At 46.1% G+C, this 20,758-nt stretch overlaps 2 protein-coding genes across 2 annotated transcripts in view; both read right to left on the reverse strand.

Annotated features, from left to right (window-relative positions):
• Med17 (mediator complex subunit 17) overlaps nt 1-20,758 on the reverse strand; it is a 66,246-nt gene that overhangs the window by 29,057 nt on the left and 16,431 nt on the right. The window contains exon 6 of the mRNA XM_077694733.1: nt 5,107-5,241. Coding sequence (XP_077550859.1) covers nt 5,107-5,241 — 135 coding nt within the window. The remainder of the gene's footprint in view (nt 1-5,106; nt 5,242-20,758) is intronic.
• Nucleotides 6,999-10,518, reverse strand: LOC144164217 (uncharacterized). The gene is made up of 2 exons (XM_077694732.1): nt 10,443-10,518; nt 6,999-9,506 (listed from the first exon to the last, which is right to left on the reverse strand). Exons 1-2 carry the CDS (start codon nt 10,450-10,452, stop codon nt 7,231-7,233), a joined length of 2,286 nt encoding a protein of 761 aa, XP_077550858.1. The 5' UTR covers nt 10,453-10,518; the 3' UTR covers nt 6,999-7,230.

Raw genomic sequence — 20,758 nt, forward strand, 5'->3', positions numbered from 1 at the left:
GCGAGCACAGTTCCAAGTCTGCTATCTTGGCTTGGCTTGACTCGCGGCTTTCTTTTCGCTACTCATGCCAAAATCAACAAAACAAGAGAAACGTTTTATTTGCCTTGCACTCCCGAAGTTTCTACAAAACCCCTCACAAACCAGAGCTCTTGGGGCTAAATTTTTACAGGTTATGGGTGATGATGATGATCGATAGTCATCACCCCTTTGTAGAGGGGTGATGACCTGTCACCTACCCCCCCCCCCTCAAAAAAAAAAAAAAAAAAAAAAAAAAAAAACCTAGTACACCTATGTTTTACACCCCTCATTTAATACTAGTGCTGCTTTAGGGCAGGCACAAAAAGCTTATTCTGCCCAAAATACTTACTTTTTTCTGTTACAGGTGGTAGCTGTCCTAGGCAATATTCCCCCCTCTGCTTTTCATCTACCAGCATTCTCACCTTCTTTCTGTCAACTCGACAGCCTTGAAGTTAAAACTCCCTTTATGCTACCTTTAAAGGGACCCTGCAACACTTGCCATCGACTACAAGTAATGTACTTTGGGATAAAGTCTATTGTCCCAGAAATCTCCCGCAAGAATTATGAAAATCCCTTCACAATTAACGAAACTACGCGCGATGAGAAATCGCGCATAATCGTTCCCTCTCAACTCGACCGCGGGCAACGCGACGAAAGCTGCGCGCTCTCTCCCGGAGAGGGGGGCGGCTCGCGGCGTTCTCTTCGGCGGCCTTCGACATATCACATGCCAGGTAGTTTTCTCCTTTTCTCCGCAACGCGGAGGGGCCTATTTCCGGTCTGGTGCCACAAAAAAGCAGGCATTGGTGCCTGCTCGCAAGTGCGCGCTCGGGCTGGTAGGGCGTTTTTGAAGCAATAAACGTTTGTATTCGAGTGGTCCCGTTGAAAGGGAAGTATTGAGCTCATCACTCAAACTCCGCGCGCACTGAAAACATAAAATAAACGGCAAAACTGTGCCTACAGGTTCAGGCATAGAAGAGGTTCGTACACAGCGATGACGACGACGGAAATGGGAGAATCTACCCGCGAAGTTGACCAGTGACAGCCGATTGGGCAGCCGTGGCCTATGTGACGTCCCTCGGGCCATGCATAATGAGGACAACTGAAGAGAGAGCGGTTTGTTTTTCCGCGTCTTTCACATCGATTTGCGCGCTCACCGCTTCACGTGCACGTGTAATATTTGGCTCAGGTATTCCTGGCAGTGTAATCTTAACGTTGCGCAGGTTTACTTGCACTGTTCACAGAGTGTTGCAGGGTCCCTTTAAAGGAGCCATGAAGAGAAAATGCAAGTTGGTTTTATTCGAAAGATTTCGTGTTTTATAGTGCCCCCAGCGCTTGTCCGGATACAAAAGGTGCTTTATTCACTGAGAAATTAAACAATTTAGGTTAAAATTTTGATTTTCCCGCTCAATCGTGCGTTTTCGTGGTCCCAAGTGACATCACGGGAACCGACCGCTCTGCAGCCTAGAGTACCTTTATTCACGCATCCGCAATACAGGGTAGAGACACGTATACGCTGGCGCCGCCATTTTCGGTTCCTCGCTCGCCGCGAAGCAAGTCATTGTGTCAAAACCGCACTAAAATTATCGCCGCAACGCGGTTTACTGAAGAAGTTTGAATCATATTGTCTGTTTCGCGTTGCTAGGTCTCGTGGGAAACGAAAAAAATAACGCGTTGAGCCCGTTGGCCCTATTGCGGCGGCACGGGACCATTCAAAGGTTGTCTCCACCCTGTTCAGCGGTGTTGGTTTGTTCCCGCGTTTCTTTACGTTCCGTAACCTAGATGGCGCCACCATACCGTGGCAAGCGTTTGGTTTGTTTTTGCCCGCATTTAAACCTGGCTTGTTTTTGTTCTGCGAGAAAATATTCGTTCCCTGAAACAGTGCTCGCTCGACAAATGGGGTCACGTAAGACACCGTTGCTTGCGTCAATCGGCCAGTGTCGTCTGAGAAAACCCCAAGCCCCGTAGTGCTGTGCAGCTAAACCACGCATGCTGTGCGCAGTACGAACAGCAGAACGCATCAGTACTTCTATGTTTACATGTGCTTTCGTAACTTCCACTGTTTGTCCCATCATTCTTATTGCTTTGTAAAGAATGTGCCCTAAATTTAAGCGCAACTCGCTCGTTCGTCTAGTTTGTAAGCTCTACCTAATTTGCGTCTGCTTCTGCCAGCCTCCGCCAATCGCAGAGCTTAGCTCATGTGACATCATAGGTTCTGTTGCGGGAAATGAGCTGGTGGGTCGCATGACCATTCCCGTTTTTCCTAATTATGTAGCTTATTTGAGCGAAGTTTACGTTAAAAGTGGTGTCAGTATGATTCTAACGAGACAATCTTTTGAATTAACCAAACTTGTGTTTTCTCTTCATGGCTCCTTTAAGGGGGGAGGTGGGTCTTTAGACAAATTTTTTTATTATTAGTGCCAGCTAGATGAAAATTGGCAGTCTTAAGCAGTTTTTTACACTGATTTCAAATATGTAATTAGTTTTAACATAGCTTCATTTGTTCAAGAAATACAACACTTTGAAATTTATTTATTGAGACATTTCTTACGGGGGTTTAGAGCAATTTCGCTTTAGCAAACTCAATGATGATTTATACGGACCTAATGCCAAAGGTCTACTCTGGGGGGCTATGCTATTTTTATTCATTTCGAAGACTTTTGCAAAGCATGAAAGAGGTGAACATTTGATAGCAACAATTCGTATAAAATTGCCTCATTTTTATTAATTTTTGCAAATAGGTAAACAATGACAGAGCAATAAAAATAGCATCACCCCTTAGATCAATTCAATACGAATAAAATGGTACCAGTCTTGTCATCCTAGCCTAAGTGCAACATTACAAAAACCCCCGTAAGGCAGAGCTTGGTCTTGCAAAAAAAGAAACTGAGAAAAATGCATTTGAAGTTTTAGATCACGGTGACTTTTGCTACAGCATAGCTACAACAATATAAATAGCATCATTTTGCAGCTCTATTCTTCACGAAGAAAAGCGTACCAACTATGTGACTGTAACACAAAAATACGTCTGGAAAGATTGACATAAATTCGCACGAATACCGTACAAATTGCGAAGGAAAATTAAATTTTCTACTGTTACACTTCAGAAACTGTATATCCTCATTCACCTTTTCTTTCAGTGTCTTTACAGAATACAGAAAGGCACAAATACCATGTGCTGCTGTTATTTTTGTGCTACCGATGAGACTAAAGCACAGCAGCCACCCAGAACTAGAGATTGCCCTGCTATGCATCTCAAACCTACAGCAAGGCTGTAGGTGAAATGCACTTTGGTGATCAATGCTTCAGTGATACAAATAGCATCAGCTGCTAGACCAATTCAATACAAATGAAATTATACCAGTCTTGTTATCCTGGCTAAAGAGTAAGATAAGGAAACACCCCGCAAGGAAGAGCGTGACCTCACAAAATAAACTGTAGAGCTGCAGGTGGACTTCGATCTGGCGATGGATACCAGAGTGATACAAACAGCATCATACAAACCGCCTCACCTGCTAGATCTATTTATTGAAAATTAAATGATACCAGTCTTATTATCCTAGGTCAAAAGCCTGATAGTGAAACACTCAGTAAGGCAGAGCATGACGTTGCAAACTAAGAAAGGAAAATCTAGTTTCTAACTCTTGCTACAGCATGGCCCAATATAAAAAGCGCCATGTCACTCTGTTCCTAAAGAAAAAAAAACAAAGTATGCGACCGTACCCCAAAAATAACCAGGAAGGCTCTATGCAAGTAATGAAAAACTTTTGTAAACAGCGCTGGAAAACTGCACTTTTTGCTGAACCTTCACGTACGGTAGTTCCTTCTTTGCACTTCCTTCAACGTCGATGCAAACTAAAGAAAAGCACAAACATATTGTGCTGCAGAGTTTTTTTTCCCACAAATATAACCAAAGCACAACAGCTAACTAAATCTGGACGTTTCCACGCGGCGCTGCTCGGACCAGGTTCGTACGTGACAGGCGATCTCGGCACCGCCGTCTACGGCGTCTTCCATCGTGTTTTCGTACGCTTGCAGCGCGTAGTTCCTTGAGGTAAAGGTCTCCAGGCATTGCGGCACGAGACATAAGGACGTTGCGACAGAATCGCAGTCACTAACGGCAGAGAAAACGGACCCAAATTGAAAATACTGCGGAAGCGAACGCGCGCCTGCAAAAACAAAACGAAAAAAAAAATGGCGGCTCAACGGCGCCGGCCAATCAGAGACGCGGAACGGGGGGCTCGACTCGAGCGCGCGTGCTCCTGCCAATCAGCGGCTCCGAAACGACCTTCAGTAAATCGGCGGTAACGCTCGTTCTCCTCATGCGACGCCATTTTGAGATGACGCAAAATACGCACAAAGAAATCAGCTACAAAGCGAACCCAAGATGGCCGCCGCCGGCAGTCTGCTTCGAGTGTGGCGCGCGCGCGAAGTTCAAGCTTTTTTAGCTCGGTTTTCGGCGTTTTGCGGCTCCCGCTGCGTTTTCAAAGTCGTTTTTGATATTATTCCCGATCAAATTCAGCGGTGAAACTTTTAGAGCAGGTGCTTCAGGGTATAAAGACTTCAAAAATGTGTTTTTCCCAAAATGCGTATTTTTGCGATTTTGGACCATTCTAAGACCCGCGTCCCCCCTTAAGTCCTAGGGCTTCTGGAAGCCGAATATTTCCCTCATGCACATTTGGATGGATACCCTCACATTCTAACACTATGTGCCGCATGGTTTCTGTTTCTTTTCTGCATACCCCATCATTTTGTGTGCACTCCCCACAAAGCTCTTAGTTCACAAGCAACCGCTCTAGTCTCAAAAAGCAAAGCACTGCCTTTGGAATTATCGTAGAAATTTCCCTTTCTGATGTGCATTTTCTGAACCCTGCACATCTCTAACAACGTTTTAGCTTCCACGTTTTTGTCTCCATTTATTACAGGCAATCCTTTACAATAACACTCTTTTTTTTTTCCCTTCTTCAGCCAGAGGCAACTAGTTACTAGCCCGTCCATGAGCCATAGCCAGGAAGACAGGAGGAAGGTTCTTCCTACCCGGCCAGCAGACACTGGCCGCGGACTTGCCGTACGGGCAGCACCCCTCCTCACCCTTCTGGATGGTGACCTGGATGTAGGAGATGCCCTCGAGCTCCGAAGGCAGGGTCACCTGCAGGGAGCTTCCCCCGCGCGCATCGTTGCTTTTGGACACCTCGAAGGTGCCGCTCTGCCAGAAACGGGAGCCCGCTGGGAGGGACAGAGGGCAGAGGTCAGGGGTCAGGGGTCAGTGCAGTGGGCCTTCTTCACCTCTGCATTTGTGCCACTGGATAGACCCGGGGCTCTTTTTTTTGAGGCCACTGGGAAGAGGAACGCTGAATACGACACTGCGACAGGGACACTGCTCTCTCAAACAGCCATGGACATCATTAAAAACATCATCATCATCATCATCATCATCACCACCACCACCATGCCCTAATCATCATAAAATCACAAAAACAGCCACGGACATCATTAAAAAACAGCCATCATTAAAACCACATCATCATTAACCATCATCATCATCAAAACAACAATTAAAACATTGAAGCAGCCATGGACATCATACAAAACAACCATCATTAAAACAACATCATTATTAATAACCATAATCATCATAATTAAAAACAACACAATTAAAACATTGAAACAGCCATGGACATCATTAAAACACCATCATCATCATACAAATGAAAACAGCCATGGACATCATACAAAAGCAGCCATCACTAAAAATCATCATTATTAATAACCATAATCATCATAATCAAAAACAAGACAATTAAAAACATTGAAACGGCCAAGGGCACGATTAAAAAAGACCGCTTTGTTGTTCCCCCCAAAAATGACGCCAACTTCATCGCAAACAAGTCATCGAGACGTAATAAGGGAAGAAGCCAAACTTATTGTTGCCCTTAGTCCTAAAGCTGACAAGGAGTACCGTATTTCCAAGTGTATAATGTGCACTGCTGTACAGCTCACTCAGCCACATAACTGGCACTCTGTTAGAAGATGTCCCACACTCGTACGAGTTGCCCCCTCCCGTACAAAACAGCCCTTTCACACACACACAAAAAAAAAACCTGCACAAATAGGTTGCGCTGCTTGTAACTTCGGGGAAAAAAAAAAAAGCAGGAACTCTTACGTGGGAATGGTTGGACAAATGAGCAAGCAACTCTGCTATACACTGAGCCAGTCAATTTTGATGAAACCTCATGGACTTGTTCAGCTCTTCTAGCTGACTTCAAATATCCAATTAGTTTTGATGCAAGGCACTTAGTTTCTGGGATAATCAAAAATCTTTGTTCAGTGAGCATTGTTCAATGCTTTTCTGGTCAACGAAACTTCCGCATAGCGCTATGGGGGGAGAGCTTCACATGTGGACCAAAGCTGGCGTTGTGTCGGCTTCCCGAATCTTGCTGTGGTGTTTCTTGCGCGATATACCTTGGTTCACCCATCACGAAGCCACGTAAACTACGATGTCTCAGATCTGCTGCATGCCTGGTATCCACCCTGGCTATCCATGTACGTGGAAAAAAGCTTCACCCTTCTGCTTCCCTCACGACGTTACGGATCTTATTCGATTCAATCAGGGGTGGAACAGAGTACATGGGTTTGGGAGCAGTCCTGGGAGCAGGCAAAATTGCCTTTTGTAGCAGGCTTGGAGCAGCCAGTAAGGCCTTTTGGAGCAGGTTAGGAGCAGCCAGAAAGGCTGTTTGGAGCAATTACCCACCATCTTAAGATCATTTGTGGTACAGCAATTATATAATACTGCATTTAGCAAACACTAAGCTAAATTGTACAAAAGCATTGTTTATGTATACAAGTTTGGAGCTACCTTCTAAGTATTAGTTCCTCCCTAAGCTTTGAAAAAAAAAAGGACTACTCACGACATTTTCGTTCTTTAGCGCTGCTCAACTTCCAATGTCTGCACTACTGGTGGGTAGTACACTGGCTGGAAAAATATGCACTTGTCTAGGAAGTTTTCTTCCAGGTTAAACCTCTCCAAAACTACAAAATGATTTTGGATACAAAAATAATTATCACACAACGCAATATTGGAAACAAAAGAGTAGTCCTTTCAATAAAGTTTATTTGTTCATACAAAAAGCACTTGGGTTAATGAGCTTAAACACACAAAGAGAGTTTGGTCTCAACACTTGTGAAACATATACCTTTTTCTTGAGATGTCCTTTCTTACTTGTGCTTCAATAGAATTGCATCTATTTCCTCAATACGCTTCAGCACCTTTGGAAGGGTCGTGTTTGCTTCTTCAAGGAGCACATTACCACTTTCAACCTTCCCCATCTCCTTGTTTTTAAGTCCAACAGTAATCAATTCTTGAGCACTGCCTAGCAGAGACTTGAGTGAAGACACCCTGTTGAGGAGGTCTTGCTTTTCATCAATGAGCACCGTGCGCTCATCTTTTTCAGGTTTCTCACTTTCGCGTTTTCGTTTCACACTCGTCATGGTTTCTTGTTCGCTCTTCACACGTTCGAGGTTGCGCTGGCGAGATTCTCGGACGGACTTCAGGAGAGGCGCAGTTATTTCCACTTTGGTGGCATCACCGTCGTAACGCCTAAGGTATGCCTTTATTTGCCGCATAGCAGTAACACTGGTAATGCTCATGGAGCTCCGATGTTGCAAGGCAAACTTGTTCTCGCTGAAGCCTCGCTCGCAGTCCGCGTTTCCATGAGGAACACACAGCACGGCTTTTACCAACCTCACTAGGTTTTCGTACTTGTAGTCTCCGGAGTTGGCTTTCTTCAGAGAAAACACGCTCTTCCAGTAGGCAGTTAAGCTTCCTTCCCGGTCCCAATCACATGTTTCGCACACCAGTCCGTTCCATTCATCTATCAAGACAGACACTTCACTGGGAGAAATAACTTGTGGCAGTGCGCACGCAATGTGTCGAAGGGACACTGAAGATGATCCATGCCTCGGGTTTAAGAACTTCAAGTGCTGAAGAACTTTGTTGTCCAATGGCAGCCGAGAGAGCAAGTGTTCAGCACAAGCAATGTAAAATGCACGTGCACGGATGTACATGCTTTTTCTTTCGCAAGCAGGCCAAGAATGTAACGCCTGTTTGGTGTCTTGCCCTAGCTCTGGTTTCTGTAGCCACATTGCAGATCCATGGATGTCCAAAACCTTCAGCTGCGCTCCAGATAGCTTGCTAAACGATTCTTGCCGCATGAACCGCCCCAGAATTCGCTTAATCAGGAGCACCATTTCCTCATACAGTATGTGCAGCAGTGGTTCCTGACTTTGGAACGGTGTTTCAAAGTTCTGGAATAGTTTAGCAGCATTTTTTACGAACAGCAGCTTTACTTGAAGAGATTTGTCCGAAAATGCTGCTGCAAGGCGTTCATGCCTTGTGGCAGATACAGCTCTCACTGCGTGCTTGTTTGAGAAGAAGACTTTAAGTGCTTCGAACTGTTCGAGAATGCGCTCCACTCCAGGCAAAAGTGTCAGCCAGCGGCTGCTCACATGTCGAAGGAATTCGAGGGCAGGTAATCCCAAGTTCGTCTGCACTTCTTTGAAGTCTGCATTTCTTGCAGCTGACTTAAAGTAACTGTGAATGTCAGTTACAATGGACTCGAGATCATTCGAGAACGCCTGAAGACCAGACAAAAAGGCATTGTGAACCTTGTGCAGCGTGCACTCTCCTATGTCCAGCAGGTGAGGGCTTAGTTCTTTTACCCTTTTTTTTAAGCTCTTCATCACATTTGGTCCATCAGAGAAGAAACAGAGAAGATTCTGTTTTGGCACCTCAGCAAGTGCTTCTTGAACACAAGAAAACATGATTTCAGCTGTAGCATGGCCAAGGTTGAATGATTGCAGATGCTCAACTACAATACACCCGGCGCTATCTGAATAAAACCGCACTAGCACATCCAGCTGCTGGACCTTCTCTTCAGGTTTTGGCGTTTCATCGATCATGATTGCATAAAAAACGTTAGGTCGAACAAGCTCATCAACCACCTTCGACTTAAAGTACGGGCCAAGGCCATCAGAAATTAAGTACGACAACTTTTTACGTCCGCACTGGAAGTTTCTTGCAACCTCAGAGTCCGGGAACACGTGCGGGTACATGGACGTGGCGGCATCCCCCCAAGTATAGGGCATCGAGTTTGCCACAACGGACAAAGCAAAGACCGTTTCAGCTCTTGCAACGCTGTCTCGTAGGGAATTAGCTGTTTGGTATCGACTGAAATCAAGAGTTCCCTGAGTGAGCTCAGACTTGCGAAGTTCTCCGTTGGGGCCCCGAAGCTTCGCGGTATTTTCAACGTGCCTTCTGGAGCTTGCATGGCGCTTGATCGCTGTAGTGCCGTGCTGGGCGCAGTTGACAGGTACAGAACAAATGATGCAGAAACCAGCTGACTCTTTGCCTGTCTTCTTGCACCACTCCGAAATGAGGTCGCCATTCTCATCCTGTTCTTGCAAGATGGCGTCATTAAATTTGGTGCACCGCTCTGAAATTCAAGAAATTTCGCAATATTAGGCAGGAGATATAAAATAAGTAATTCACAGTATAACTGCAATATTATGGTTCCTCCACAGTTTATAAAACATAACGAACGTTATATCGTTGCCGCGCTCGGAGCCATTGCACAAGACATTAAAGAAAACATTTCAGAACCACAAAATGTACATCAACTAGAAGTATTGGATAACGCCGCGACCGCATACCACTGTCAACTGTATCCTGCATACCTTCTGGGATTTTGAACGCGAGGCCGACATCGTGAGACGGACATAATTTGACCCGTTCCTTTCCATCCCTAACCTCCCTATTCCCCTGCAAACGAAGTTTCATCTATGACTACATCAGGCGTCTTTCTACCGTGCACTCGAACCAAAACGCAGCTCTTGTACTATATAAGGGAGGTTTACAATATGCGGCATTATCTACCTTCGGCCCAGCGAGCGCGCAACGTTATCACCGTTCAAAGGTCAATCCTCAAACACAAAGTCGAATGGGGATCAGATAACAGGCCTGCTTCGTGCCCGGTAAACTACAGTGTTTAAGCGAACTAACGGCGGCATGATTCCGTAAACAAAAACAAAAAGGTGTTTGCTTGCATTTTTTCCCGTCGAACAGCGGTTTCAGTGCGTACGAAGCTGAACATAGCTTTGTCTTCGCACGCCACGGCCATGGTTGCGAGAGTCGACGAACGTATACGCCGTAGACTACAATCCTCCACATAAGCAAAGCTAACCCCAAAGTTCACTGGTGAAATCTCACAACAAAAGCGAACCCAATTAACAAGCGACAGCTACGGAAAGTCCCGGAACGGAAAATTAGGATCGTCACGTGGTAGTATTGAAGTTCACCTCCAATAAACTACAACATTTCAAGCGGAAATCATTCTACCTGTTGCGATTAGACACAAAGACATTTTACTTACTTTTGGTCATTTTCCATTGATGGTGGCGCAGCGGCCGGCACCGGCAAACGAAACCACGGCCACCACCGTGCAAATGCGACACAAAGAGACGGCGGGCAGAGAAGGCAACCGAAGTTGTCCCTGCGCCTCATCACCGCAGCCGGCTGTTACCTCGCGCGGCGCAAAGAAGTGACTCACTGCGAGTATTTCGAACGTGACTGACACGAGTCGTTTCAGTGATTTGTCGCCTTTAATCTGCTTATAAATTCCTGCAATTACTCAAAAAACTAAGTGTGAAAAAAGAACACGATGTTACGCATTAAGCGAAATCTCGTTTCAAAACGCGCGCGCGCGCGCGCGTTGACATCCGGGTTCGTCGCTTCAGCGGAGTGATACACTACAACACCCAAGTTTTCGCTCCCAGCCACCCAGGCGTCATGGCGGCCATATCTCGCGGCTCAATTCGGACACTGCGGCGCAGGACGGCGCTGATAAACGAGTTTGGCGCAACAGGGGCGGTTCGGCGCAGGATGGCGCAGAAAAACAAGTTTGGCGCTCAATGGCGCAAATGGCGCAGCTGTTCCACCCCTGTTCAATGGGCTCGTAAGAAATGGCCAATATGTGTTTCTCCACTGTGAGAAGCCAAACCTCTGCGTCGGCGCCGTCCCCCGAATATTTGGAAACCTGCCAGCACGTGTGACAAAGCCGAAGCTGCGGTGGTGGTCAAGAGAGTACGAAAGAGTAAGCCCACCTGCACGATGACGTTGGCTGTCGTCGCCTAACAACGAAGAAATGGACACACAACACGACAAAACTGGTTTTTTTGGCTTCCACCTTTCAAGCCCAAACTTCGAACAGTCGTAACTTCTGCTACAGACCAGACAGAATACTGTTAGTCACATTGCACTCCTTGATTTGTGCACAGTTCACTGGTACCTTGTTCAGCTGCATCCCTCCAGCAATGTTTTTACAAAAGGCCGTCAAAACACCAAATAAAAAAAATGCAAATAAATTTGCTTGAAGTTGTTTTAAACAAACAAAAAAAGTAATCTACAATCACAATAAAAAACTACATATGCCCACCAATTTTCATCATCATAACTATAAAAATAAACTTTTTCTTTGTTTTTTTAAAGGAGCCATGAAGAGAAAACAAAAGTTTGTTTTATTCGAAAGATTAGGTGTTTCATAGTACCCTAAGCACTTTCCCGGAAGCAAATGATGCTTTATTCACTGAGAAATAAGGCAATTTAAGTCAAAATTTTAAATCTCCCGCTAAATTGCACATTTCGTAACGTGAACACTGGCGTCATACAAGCCGGTCCATGAAACAAATACTTAGTATGTCGACTCCATATAGCACCCACACGCGGGAATCAAACAGGAACCGGAACTCGTGAGGAAACAGAGACGGCGGCCATTTTAAAAATACTAGTAAAACCTAGTGCACCCGCAGCCCTAGTCATCGAATCGCCTGATCCGGAGAACAAAACTCTCGCCGAGAAGCTCGGGCTTGCATTTAACACCCTCACACCACTTCAACGCTCAATGCTTCTAAGTGCACGAGCGGCAGGAGTTGTGGGATACGCGGATGCACCGGAAAGCGACCATTCCGCGATAGTAGGGATGGGCGAATATAGATTTTGAGGTTCGAAGCGAATTCGAAGTGAATAGTGATTTGGTCGAATAATTTCGAATCGAATAGTTCGAATAGTGCACATTGCAAATCACAAAGACAAATGAGCAACTTGTGACCTGACTAATGTACACATTTTTTTCTAATAATTAGAACTCACGTAGGCACAGCATTATGTAAAACTATTACCAGTTGAACATTTATTGCGAAATCTTACACACAGCTTTCCTTTGCTGTATTCACAAGTTTTCATGAAGAAATGCCTGTGCGCCACATGCTCTAGGTGCAGCAGTTTCCGCCGGCTGCTCATTCACAAGTTTAAGCGCCGCCTAGAAACTCGCAGAGTTAAGCGCCGCCTAGAAGTAAGGGGGCACAAGGGTCTTTGATCAAAAACTTTATTTTTGCAGTTATGATGATGAAAATTGGGGGGGGGGGGGGGGCACATGTAGTTGCTCATTCTAATTGTAGATATCAAATTTGTTTTTGAGTAAAATGATTATGTTCAAATTTATTTGGATTTTTATATTCAATTTTTTGACAGCCTTTGTATAGGCTCGCTTAGTGCGGCGTACTGCCGCGCTGTGCGAGCCTATTCAAAATGGCGGCATGCCTATTCAAAATGGCGGCCTGTACAAGTCTGCTGGCTTGGTGCCGCGATGTTCGGAGCGGTGTCGTTTCAGTGCCGCCTTTTTTTTTTTTTAACCTAAAGTGTGCTGGCGGCCGAGAGCTTCGTCGAACCTCTAGGCAAGGCAGCAACTCAGCAGTGCCGGCACTGATAATAGAAATGTCCGCGTCGGTGGGTCTTGAGCCAAGCCTGGGGTAACTCTCGGAAAGCTTGACCGAAAAGCTTGGCTTTCAGCTGCCTATTCGGGAGCATCGAATAATTCGAAAATATCGAATACCTGCATTCGGATCGAAGCGAATAACGAACAGAGAGCTATTCGATCGAATATTCGACAATACCGAATATTCGCCCATCCCTACGCGATAGCCACAACAGACGAACGCCCAGCCGTCGGCACCGCTGCCTCGTCAGCCCCGTCGCGACGGACGAATACAGACTGGTACGTATGTGCCGTATTTTTATTACGGTTAATAATAGTTCAATTTCAGTAGCAGTATCGCTTATGCCAGTTGGCCGGTGTCGTGTATGGAAAGCTGTTCGCGCGAGCTCGACCAGAAAGATACGAGCATCAATGTGCGGTGTGTATGGCATTTTTCCCCCCCAAGGTCAGAGCGCTTTGACGGCGATTTGATGAAGTCGGCGATGAGCACCAGCATGTCCCAGGAGTGAGCTAACGTAAGGGTCCCTGCCGTAATTACTTCCTCGGAAATGAAGCGAGCACACTCGTACTTCCTTTAGCTCTCTTTCTCCTCCGTTTGCAAAGTTCACAAAACGTAGCCACTTGCTTCGCCGAGGTTCGTCGTTGGGCAGCACATGAAAGGAGATCTCCTCACCGGCGGGGATGTCACACTCCCTCGACGATTTGCCCGTACTACATGGGCATTTCAAAACGCAGCAACGAAATTTCATTGTAAAGTACTCGAACAAACTGAAGTTTTCAGTGGTTGTAAACTGGAAACGAGCTCGTAATGACAGCACCAAGCCAACACCTTTCCGAACTTCTGCGACGACTGACTGTCACTATCTCGTCGCTGCTTGCTGTTCCTTACTCCCCTCGTTTCTATTTTTACCTTTGCTGGTTGGCGATATGACAGCCAACCTCCTGTGAAGGGATTACGATACCAAGCAAGGTCGCGGCTGTACGTGCTGGGACGGTTCGTTGGCCCCAAAGAGCCTCGAACCCGAAAATTCGTCTGCGCGACGGTGGCGACGGAGATGTCGAGTTCGGCTGGCAGTAGTTTCGTACGCATTGGCATACACGTTTGCGTGTTTATTCGGAACTTTCACCGTTTACTCCACCGTTCTTAGTGTCATAAAAGGAATGTGCAGTATGTTTAACGGGCATATAGCTCACTATGCAAACTGGTAAGCCCTGCCTAACTTGCGTTTGCTTTTGCCGGCCTCCGCCAATCGCAGAGCATTCTCGTGTGACATCATAGGTTCTGTTGCGGGAAATGAGCTGGTGAGTAGCATGGTCATTCCCTTTTTTTCCTAATCATGTAGGTTATTTGAGCGAAGTTTGTGTTAAAAGTGGTGTCAGTATGGTTCTAACGAGGCAATCTTTCGAATGAACCAAACTTGTGTTTTCTCTTCATGGCTCCTTTAAGACCAGTGAGCTCTCTTAACTCTTTCCCTACCGCAGAAAATTGACCAATTTTGGGGGGTCCAAGAAAACATTTTTTTTCTGCTAAAAAATTATTTAGGCACTAATTGCAGGAGCACAAAATGCAGATTATTTAACGGCCTTTCCAATAACACCAGTTTTTTAAAGGTTTTCATATATCATAGTTGTGAAAAAAAATATCAAAATCAAAAGTTTTGTCAAGTTGTCGAAAAAAATGATAAAAAAGGAGTTGTGTATATCAAACCACCGGTAGTAGAAAAAAATTAGAATATACATTTTGCAGGGAAACATTTCAAAAACACACCCTAAAAAAATGTCGACTTCCGCGGAACAGTTTTTCAGATATAAAAAAAAAATGTTAGCACGCACGGTGCTCGTGTCATGCGGTGAAGCCCAACCTCTAATTCAAACTGTGCAATTTTGGGTGGTTCCTTGGAATAAATCTGGCGGTTTGACGTTATCAGAGGCACCAATTTGCCCCCACATAACGTAAAAACATCTTGTCAATGGCTGACTTTGCATTTACAGCGAGCACAATATTTGGGACAAGCACGCGATGCGGAAAAAAACATGCATGAAGTTGAAAACGGAACGCTGTGGCTGATGTTTGTTGTCGTTCACGGTCAGTTATCTCTCAAAACATAAAGCTGAGCTTTATTATCATCTTCTTACTCGCAATTGTAGCCTTGCTCGCAAAAATGAGGTACGATGAGCTAGAATCGTCCCCTGCGATCTTTGGCCGAGTAGCAGTCGCGCGCTAAAAAAGATCAGCACAACGAGCCTCCTCTATTGCAGCGCCACCTAACATTTTTCAAATGAAACAGTACAAAAACTTATCAGAGACTCCGTCCGAATAGACAGTTCAACTAAGCAGCAACATTAGACACCCGGATATACCCTCGCATGAAAACGAAACTGGAAGGCGAACAGCTGGCAGTGTAAGGCCGGTTTGAAGCGCTGTCCTCGGCGGAACAGATATCTGGCGACTGGGTGTGACCTTTTGACTTGCATCTGAAGTTCTTATCGCAGAAATCGGGTTAGGGTGGGGGGAAATGAGGAGCGGCGTGCTTTGTTCGAGGATCAGTCGCGGACGCTTCAGGCGCCATGGCAGTTAGCCTTGAAGTTGGGTAACTGCGTAGTTGCGCTAAATATGAATTTCGCGATGCAGAAACGAAACCGAAACTGTTGTAAACTGTTTGGGAATGGTCCTGGGGTAAGTATAACTACCAGAGTACTTAGGACAACTTGCGCAAAGGCAATAAAACTGCCTAAAATCATAAAGTAGCTTTGCAACCAGGCACTGCTTGACATTTTCAGCCGATTTCTGGGATTATTGCTGTCAGAGCGTGAACCTGACGATTGAAAATCGTTTGCTAGTTCCCCATTCATGCCCTGATAGCAAAAAACAAGCGCTGGTGCAGAGTAATTACGAGTTGCACGCATTCTTCGTTGGTAGCCTTGAGGCGCGATGACCACGCCCCTTTTCCACAACCAGGTGATTCAAAAGCGTGTCAAAAATCACGTTTCCGTTGCAAAAATGAAAACAAAACTGATTTTGAAAGGCCATTTTCTGATCTAACTCCGAACAGCTTTACTTGTTCGAGAAACGCCTGGAACGCTATGAAAAGGCGCTCCCAAAAGTATCGATCAAATTGATCGATTTTGATAGGCGCGGTAGCGAAAGAGTTAATTAAGTTGGCTTCACTACTTTAATGACTTGTGTGGGGGCCAAGCCCCTCACATGGGGGCGAGGAGGCGCTAGCGACGTCCTCCTCCTTGGTGGGGCGAGGGCGATCCTCGCGCGCCTCCCTCCTCTCCCTACGAGGCGACGGGGGATGCGCGCAGGAGACTCCCCGGGAGAGACCGCCCTTCGGACGCACAGCGATCGCACGGTACGTAAATGCCTTTCGGCCACTTTTGGCCGTCTCTTGCATTGACCGTTGTTTCAGTGGGTCACGGAACCCACCGTGTCGATTAGCGCATGCCTCGATTTGCGTCAGTGCGTTTATCTAGGATGCCCGGCGAGTCTCCGCGGGCATATTCCACTTCTTGGTGGGTTGCCCCCGCGTCCACGATGTGACGGCTTGCGCCGTCTGAGGTCACCGGACGAGCGCCGATGCCGCCCGATCGAGTCCAGCGGCTTGAAATGTGTAGCGGCCACAGAGAGTCCCCTTCCCCTATGTCAGCGAGCGTTGCGGCCGGCCAATGCCGGCGGGCGCTAACTGCTGCCCGACTACGGGCTGGGCACACGCTGACGGCTGTATACCCCAGGGGCTAGGTGCGTATTACAGTGTAGTGTTTGTATCGTGGTTGTCCGCTGGGCACACGCTGACGGCTGTATGCCCCAGGGGCTAGGTGCGTAGTACAGTGTAGTGTTTGTATCGTGGTTGTCCGCGTAATAAACCCCTGTACTATGAAATATCTCGCTTCCATGTTAAGTGATTGACAACGTACACTCGCGGCGAGAGTCGTGGCTCGCTCTCGAACCCGTTGTGGGCAGAGTCTCTCGGCAGGGCAGTTCGGTGCTGCGCGAGAGCAGTGAGAATGACGACGGCGCGTTATTCTATTACTCTATTATGTTTCTTAATGCCAATGACAAGGATTAAGGATAGGGATAAGATGGTGCCCACACTTGCTAGCGAGCCATTTTTTCTGAGGCAATATGAGAGGTCTGCGTGGCACTTTTGCACGCAGCAAAAGTGCAACACAACAACAGTTGCAGATGGGTTTCACCATTGAGAAAGACCACCAGTTGGGCACGTTGGTACTGGTTTATACCAGTACGGTGCAAAGACTCAGAAGGGGGGAGGGGGCGAGGTAGGTCGTGCACCAACTAACTGAGACCTTAATCCACAGGAAAGACATGTACAGTCCAACCCACACATAACAACATCGATGTGCCACAAAAAAGCGATTGTTATAACCAGCAATTGTTATAAACAGGGTTGGGCAGAAAGAGCTACTTTTGTAAGCGTTTAGAGGTTTCACCCAGTGTTTACAAAACAGAAATGTAATTGCACGGCCGACCACCCAGGCTTTTTGTCGTGCGTGTGCCAACCAACGTTTTTAGATTAACTCAGTTGGAAAAGAGCGCGCACTCGCCACGGCGGCGGAGCGGCCCCATCCTGTCGCCCGCGCAGCGGCGGCGCTGCGGTCGCGTTGAGATCGCTCCTCCTGAAGTCGTCTGCTACTGCTACGTGTTGAACGGCGCAAGCGAGTTAGCTTTGCTACAGTGTAAAGCCCTTGAAGTAGATTGAAAAGAGGTAGTTGGATAATACCCAGTGCAGTAAAACAAAAGCCATCATAGTACTCCCGAAAAATTGGGAGTTATTGTTTTCACGTAGCAGGGCTCGTCAGTACTCGGTTAATCGAACAGATTTCGAGACGAGGTGCTTGCTCAGCGTAAACCTCTGTTTAAGCCAGGTCACAAATTAAATCCTGGAATGTATTTACAAAACGCCTCACTAGTACATAAAAAATGCTACGTCTATTATGGAGGAATGCCCTTGGGCTTTTGGATTTGTGGCCGCCCCTCTTAATGCGATCCTGCGCCTAAACGGTGCACTGTTTTCAGGTGAGTAACACTACTGCTTGAGTAATTTTACCAGCGCATTTACTCGAAGAATGGCTCACGTACGCAGTTTGCTTGGCTATGAAATAAAAATGTTCTGATATTAGCTGCCGAAGAGGCTCGTAATGGTAGATGAGGAATAAACAAGCGTCCAACTTAACAAGTCATTTGGCGCTGTTTTCTGTGGATTGCGAAAACAAATTAGCCGACTTTGTAGAAGAATAATTGTAATTAGGTTCGCCTCAAACCAATAGGCTACACTTCTACCACCATCCTGAAGAGCTAGTGAATAATCCGAGCTTTCCGGCACCAGCGTGGTGTCACCAGCGTATTGATACATTATCGTAGTTTTAGCAACAATAGCAAGATCCTTAACAAACAAATTAAAAAGAAGAGATGAAAAAATATATCCTTGCGGGGCACCACTCTTAAGACTGGTACAACTACTCAGCACTGATCCAAGTGATACTACTTGAGAATGATACCGAAAGTAATTTTGAAAAAGAGACAAATATGGTACGCGCGCGCGGATGCCTTAACGGTATAATTTTTCGCAGACCACATCTTGGTCCACTGCACTGCTGACGGCAGTCCCCCAGGAAAGACACATACCGTTAGAGCTAGCCGCTTTCTGCTGATCATCAATGAGATTGCCATTCCCGCAAGGCATTTTTTGCGCACGCAAAATAAAAATACATGGTACTCTAGCCTTTGTTCGTCCCAAACCCGAAGTCCTTTACGTTTAAATTGAGTAACATCAGTGAAAGAAATGGTTTCTTGATGGGTACGTGGAGTATGCTGCCCTAGAGACCACGTCCAGAGCTCATTTCGCGAGTATCCGTGTGTATTCCATATTTGCGAGGTCAACATCGAAATAATACGCCGTTTGAAACGTGAAAAAACGCGCGTACGCACCCCGACGTTCGGTTTTCAGCGCCTCGCGCTTCAAACGTGTAAGCAAACTCGGCAGTTTTTCTTCGCAGACATGAAAAATATAACTTGTAAAATTCACACACCATCCTTGCGCAAACTGAATACAGTGGGACTTATAGCCAACGAAATACGAACTTTGGTTGGTTGCGCTTAATTTTTTTATTGCGGAAGTTTGCTATGCATCATAAGCATCGTAAGGAAAAACTAAATGTGCAGATACACTCCTGAGTGGCATTTATTCTATAAACTGCAGAGCTTTTTAAGCTCATAGTTCCGCTGTCCAGCGTAATAAGAAAAAAATCTGGGGAAGCTTGCAACAAGTTGCGCAAAGCTTGAAACGTAGTGAAGCTGCGGGATTTCTTTCTACGTGAACACTAAGGACACATCACCACGCAATTGTAGAAGTTTGAAATTGTTTATTGTCATGCTACGTCGCCGCTTTGCACTGTGCTAGTTTATAGTCATCGACATATGCATCGAGCGACGCGCTCACGAGCGTTCTGCATTTTCTCGCTCCTCGGGGATTTGGTTCGCGCAAGACTCAAAACTCGACAGCTAGAATGAAAAAAAAAATCAAAACGAAAATACGAAAGTAACACAGCCATTTTTCTTCTTCAAATAAATAATTCTTCATTCTTCAAATAAATAACAACGCATGCCTGTTTTGTCAAAAGAAGTTTGTTAATGCCACGTTCTAATGTGTCTGTCCATTTCGTTTGAAATGCCACACGGAGGCAGGTAAGGATTACATCGTATGTCGTGGGTTCGAATCCTGGAATAATGCTTTGTATCTCGAGTTTTCGCGCGAGCAAGACTGACGATTTGCTTTAACCGAGTTTTACCCCTACTGTTAAATCGAATATAGGATACAACGAACAAATTTACTGCCCCGATACTACTTTTAAAACGAGGTTCGACTGCACTGCTGCCGTTAGCACGTTCTCGTACCAAGTGATGAGGTGCTACGATACAAAAAAGTTCTCAAAACCCATCGACGCGTAATCATGTGTAACAGTTCTACAAATTAATTTATAGCAAGGCACGCGCCGACGATCAACAACGAAGAAACGCACAGCGAGCAAAGGACCGTCTGTGGTTCTCGCCAAAGTCGAATCACTGAGGGGAGAAGATTTTGCCGGCCGGCAACAGCCGGCGGCGGCGGCGGCTGCTCGCTCCGCCGATCTCAACGCGACACCAGCGCCGCTGTGGCAGGGAGACGAGTTGGGGCCGCTCCGCCGGCGGAGTTTGCAAACTGACCTAATCTAAAAACGTTGGTGCCAACCGACTCAATAGGGCCCCTAGGAAAGACCACCGCCTTTCACATGGGAGGAGGTTCCACATCAAATCCTTGACTGTTTCGTTATTCTTTAACGATTAGCAGATTGCATGCAAGTAAAATGGTGTTGTTTTCTGCCTTTTTTAACATCGGTAATCAACAGTGGCCCAGAGGATCCCCTTTACCCCGCTGTAGCTTTCTTATTTCAATGGGGACAGTGTTGGAAGGGGTGCCCCCTGCCGCTCTTATTTCCTGGGCCAGCTGAGGGCAGGAGATAAGAGGGCAGTCGTCCTTCAGGGATAGCACGGCTACATAGAAAGCACCAACTTTTTCTGAGTGTTAGAAAGATACAAAATTCTGCAACTTTTGCTTAAAAAGTTACGCCTAGTAACACACAATGCGCCCAAGGTCTCTCCGGACACAGATCTCCGAACACTATACCTTACGTGGGCTCAGTCTGTCAGGCTCAATTGTTATAACCAATAATGAGGAAAATGAACCTGGCTATAAGCGGTTCATTTCACCACATAACATGTAGCAAAGTTGAAGGTGCCGCAACTATTGATTGTACGCATAGAGATCCCAATTCCTACACAGTGCATTCCTCTGCCCATACAGCCAAGCAAACACACAAGCCTGTCATCTTTGCACGCTGGTTCCGATGCATGTCCC

The sequence above is a fragment of the Haemaphysalis longicornis genome, unplaced genomic scaffold, assembly GCF_048455015.1.
Source record: "Haemaphysalis longicornis isolate Haplotype H1 unplaced genomic scaffold, Haemaphysalis longicornis Haplotype H1 scaffold_13, whole genome shotgun sequence".
In the NCBI taxonomy this organism is placed as follows: domain Eukaryota; kingdom Metazoa; phylum Arthropoda; class Arachnida; order Ixodida; family Ixodidae; genus Haemaphysalis; species Haemaphysalis longicornis.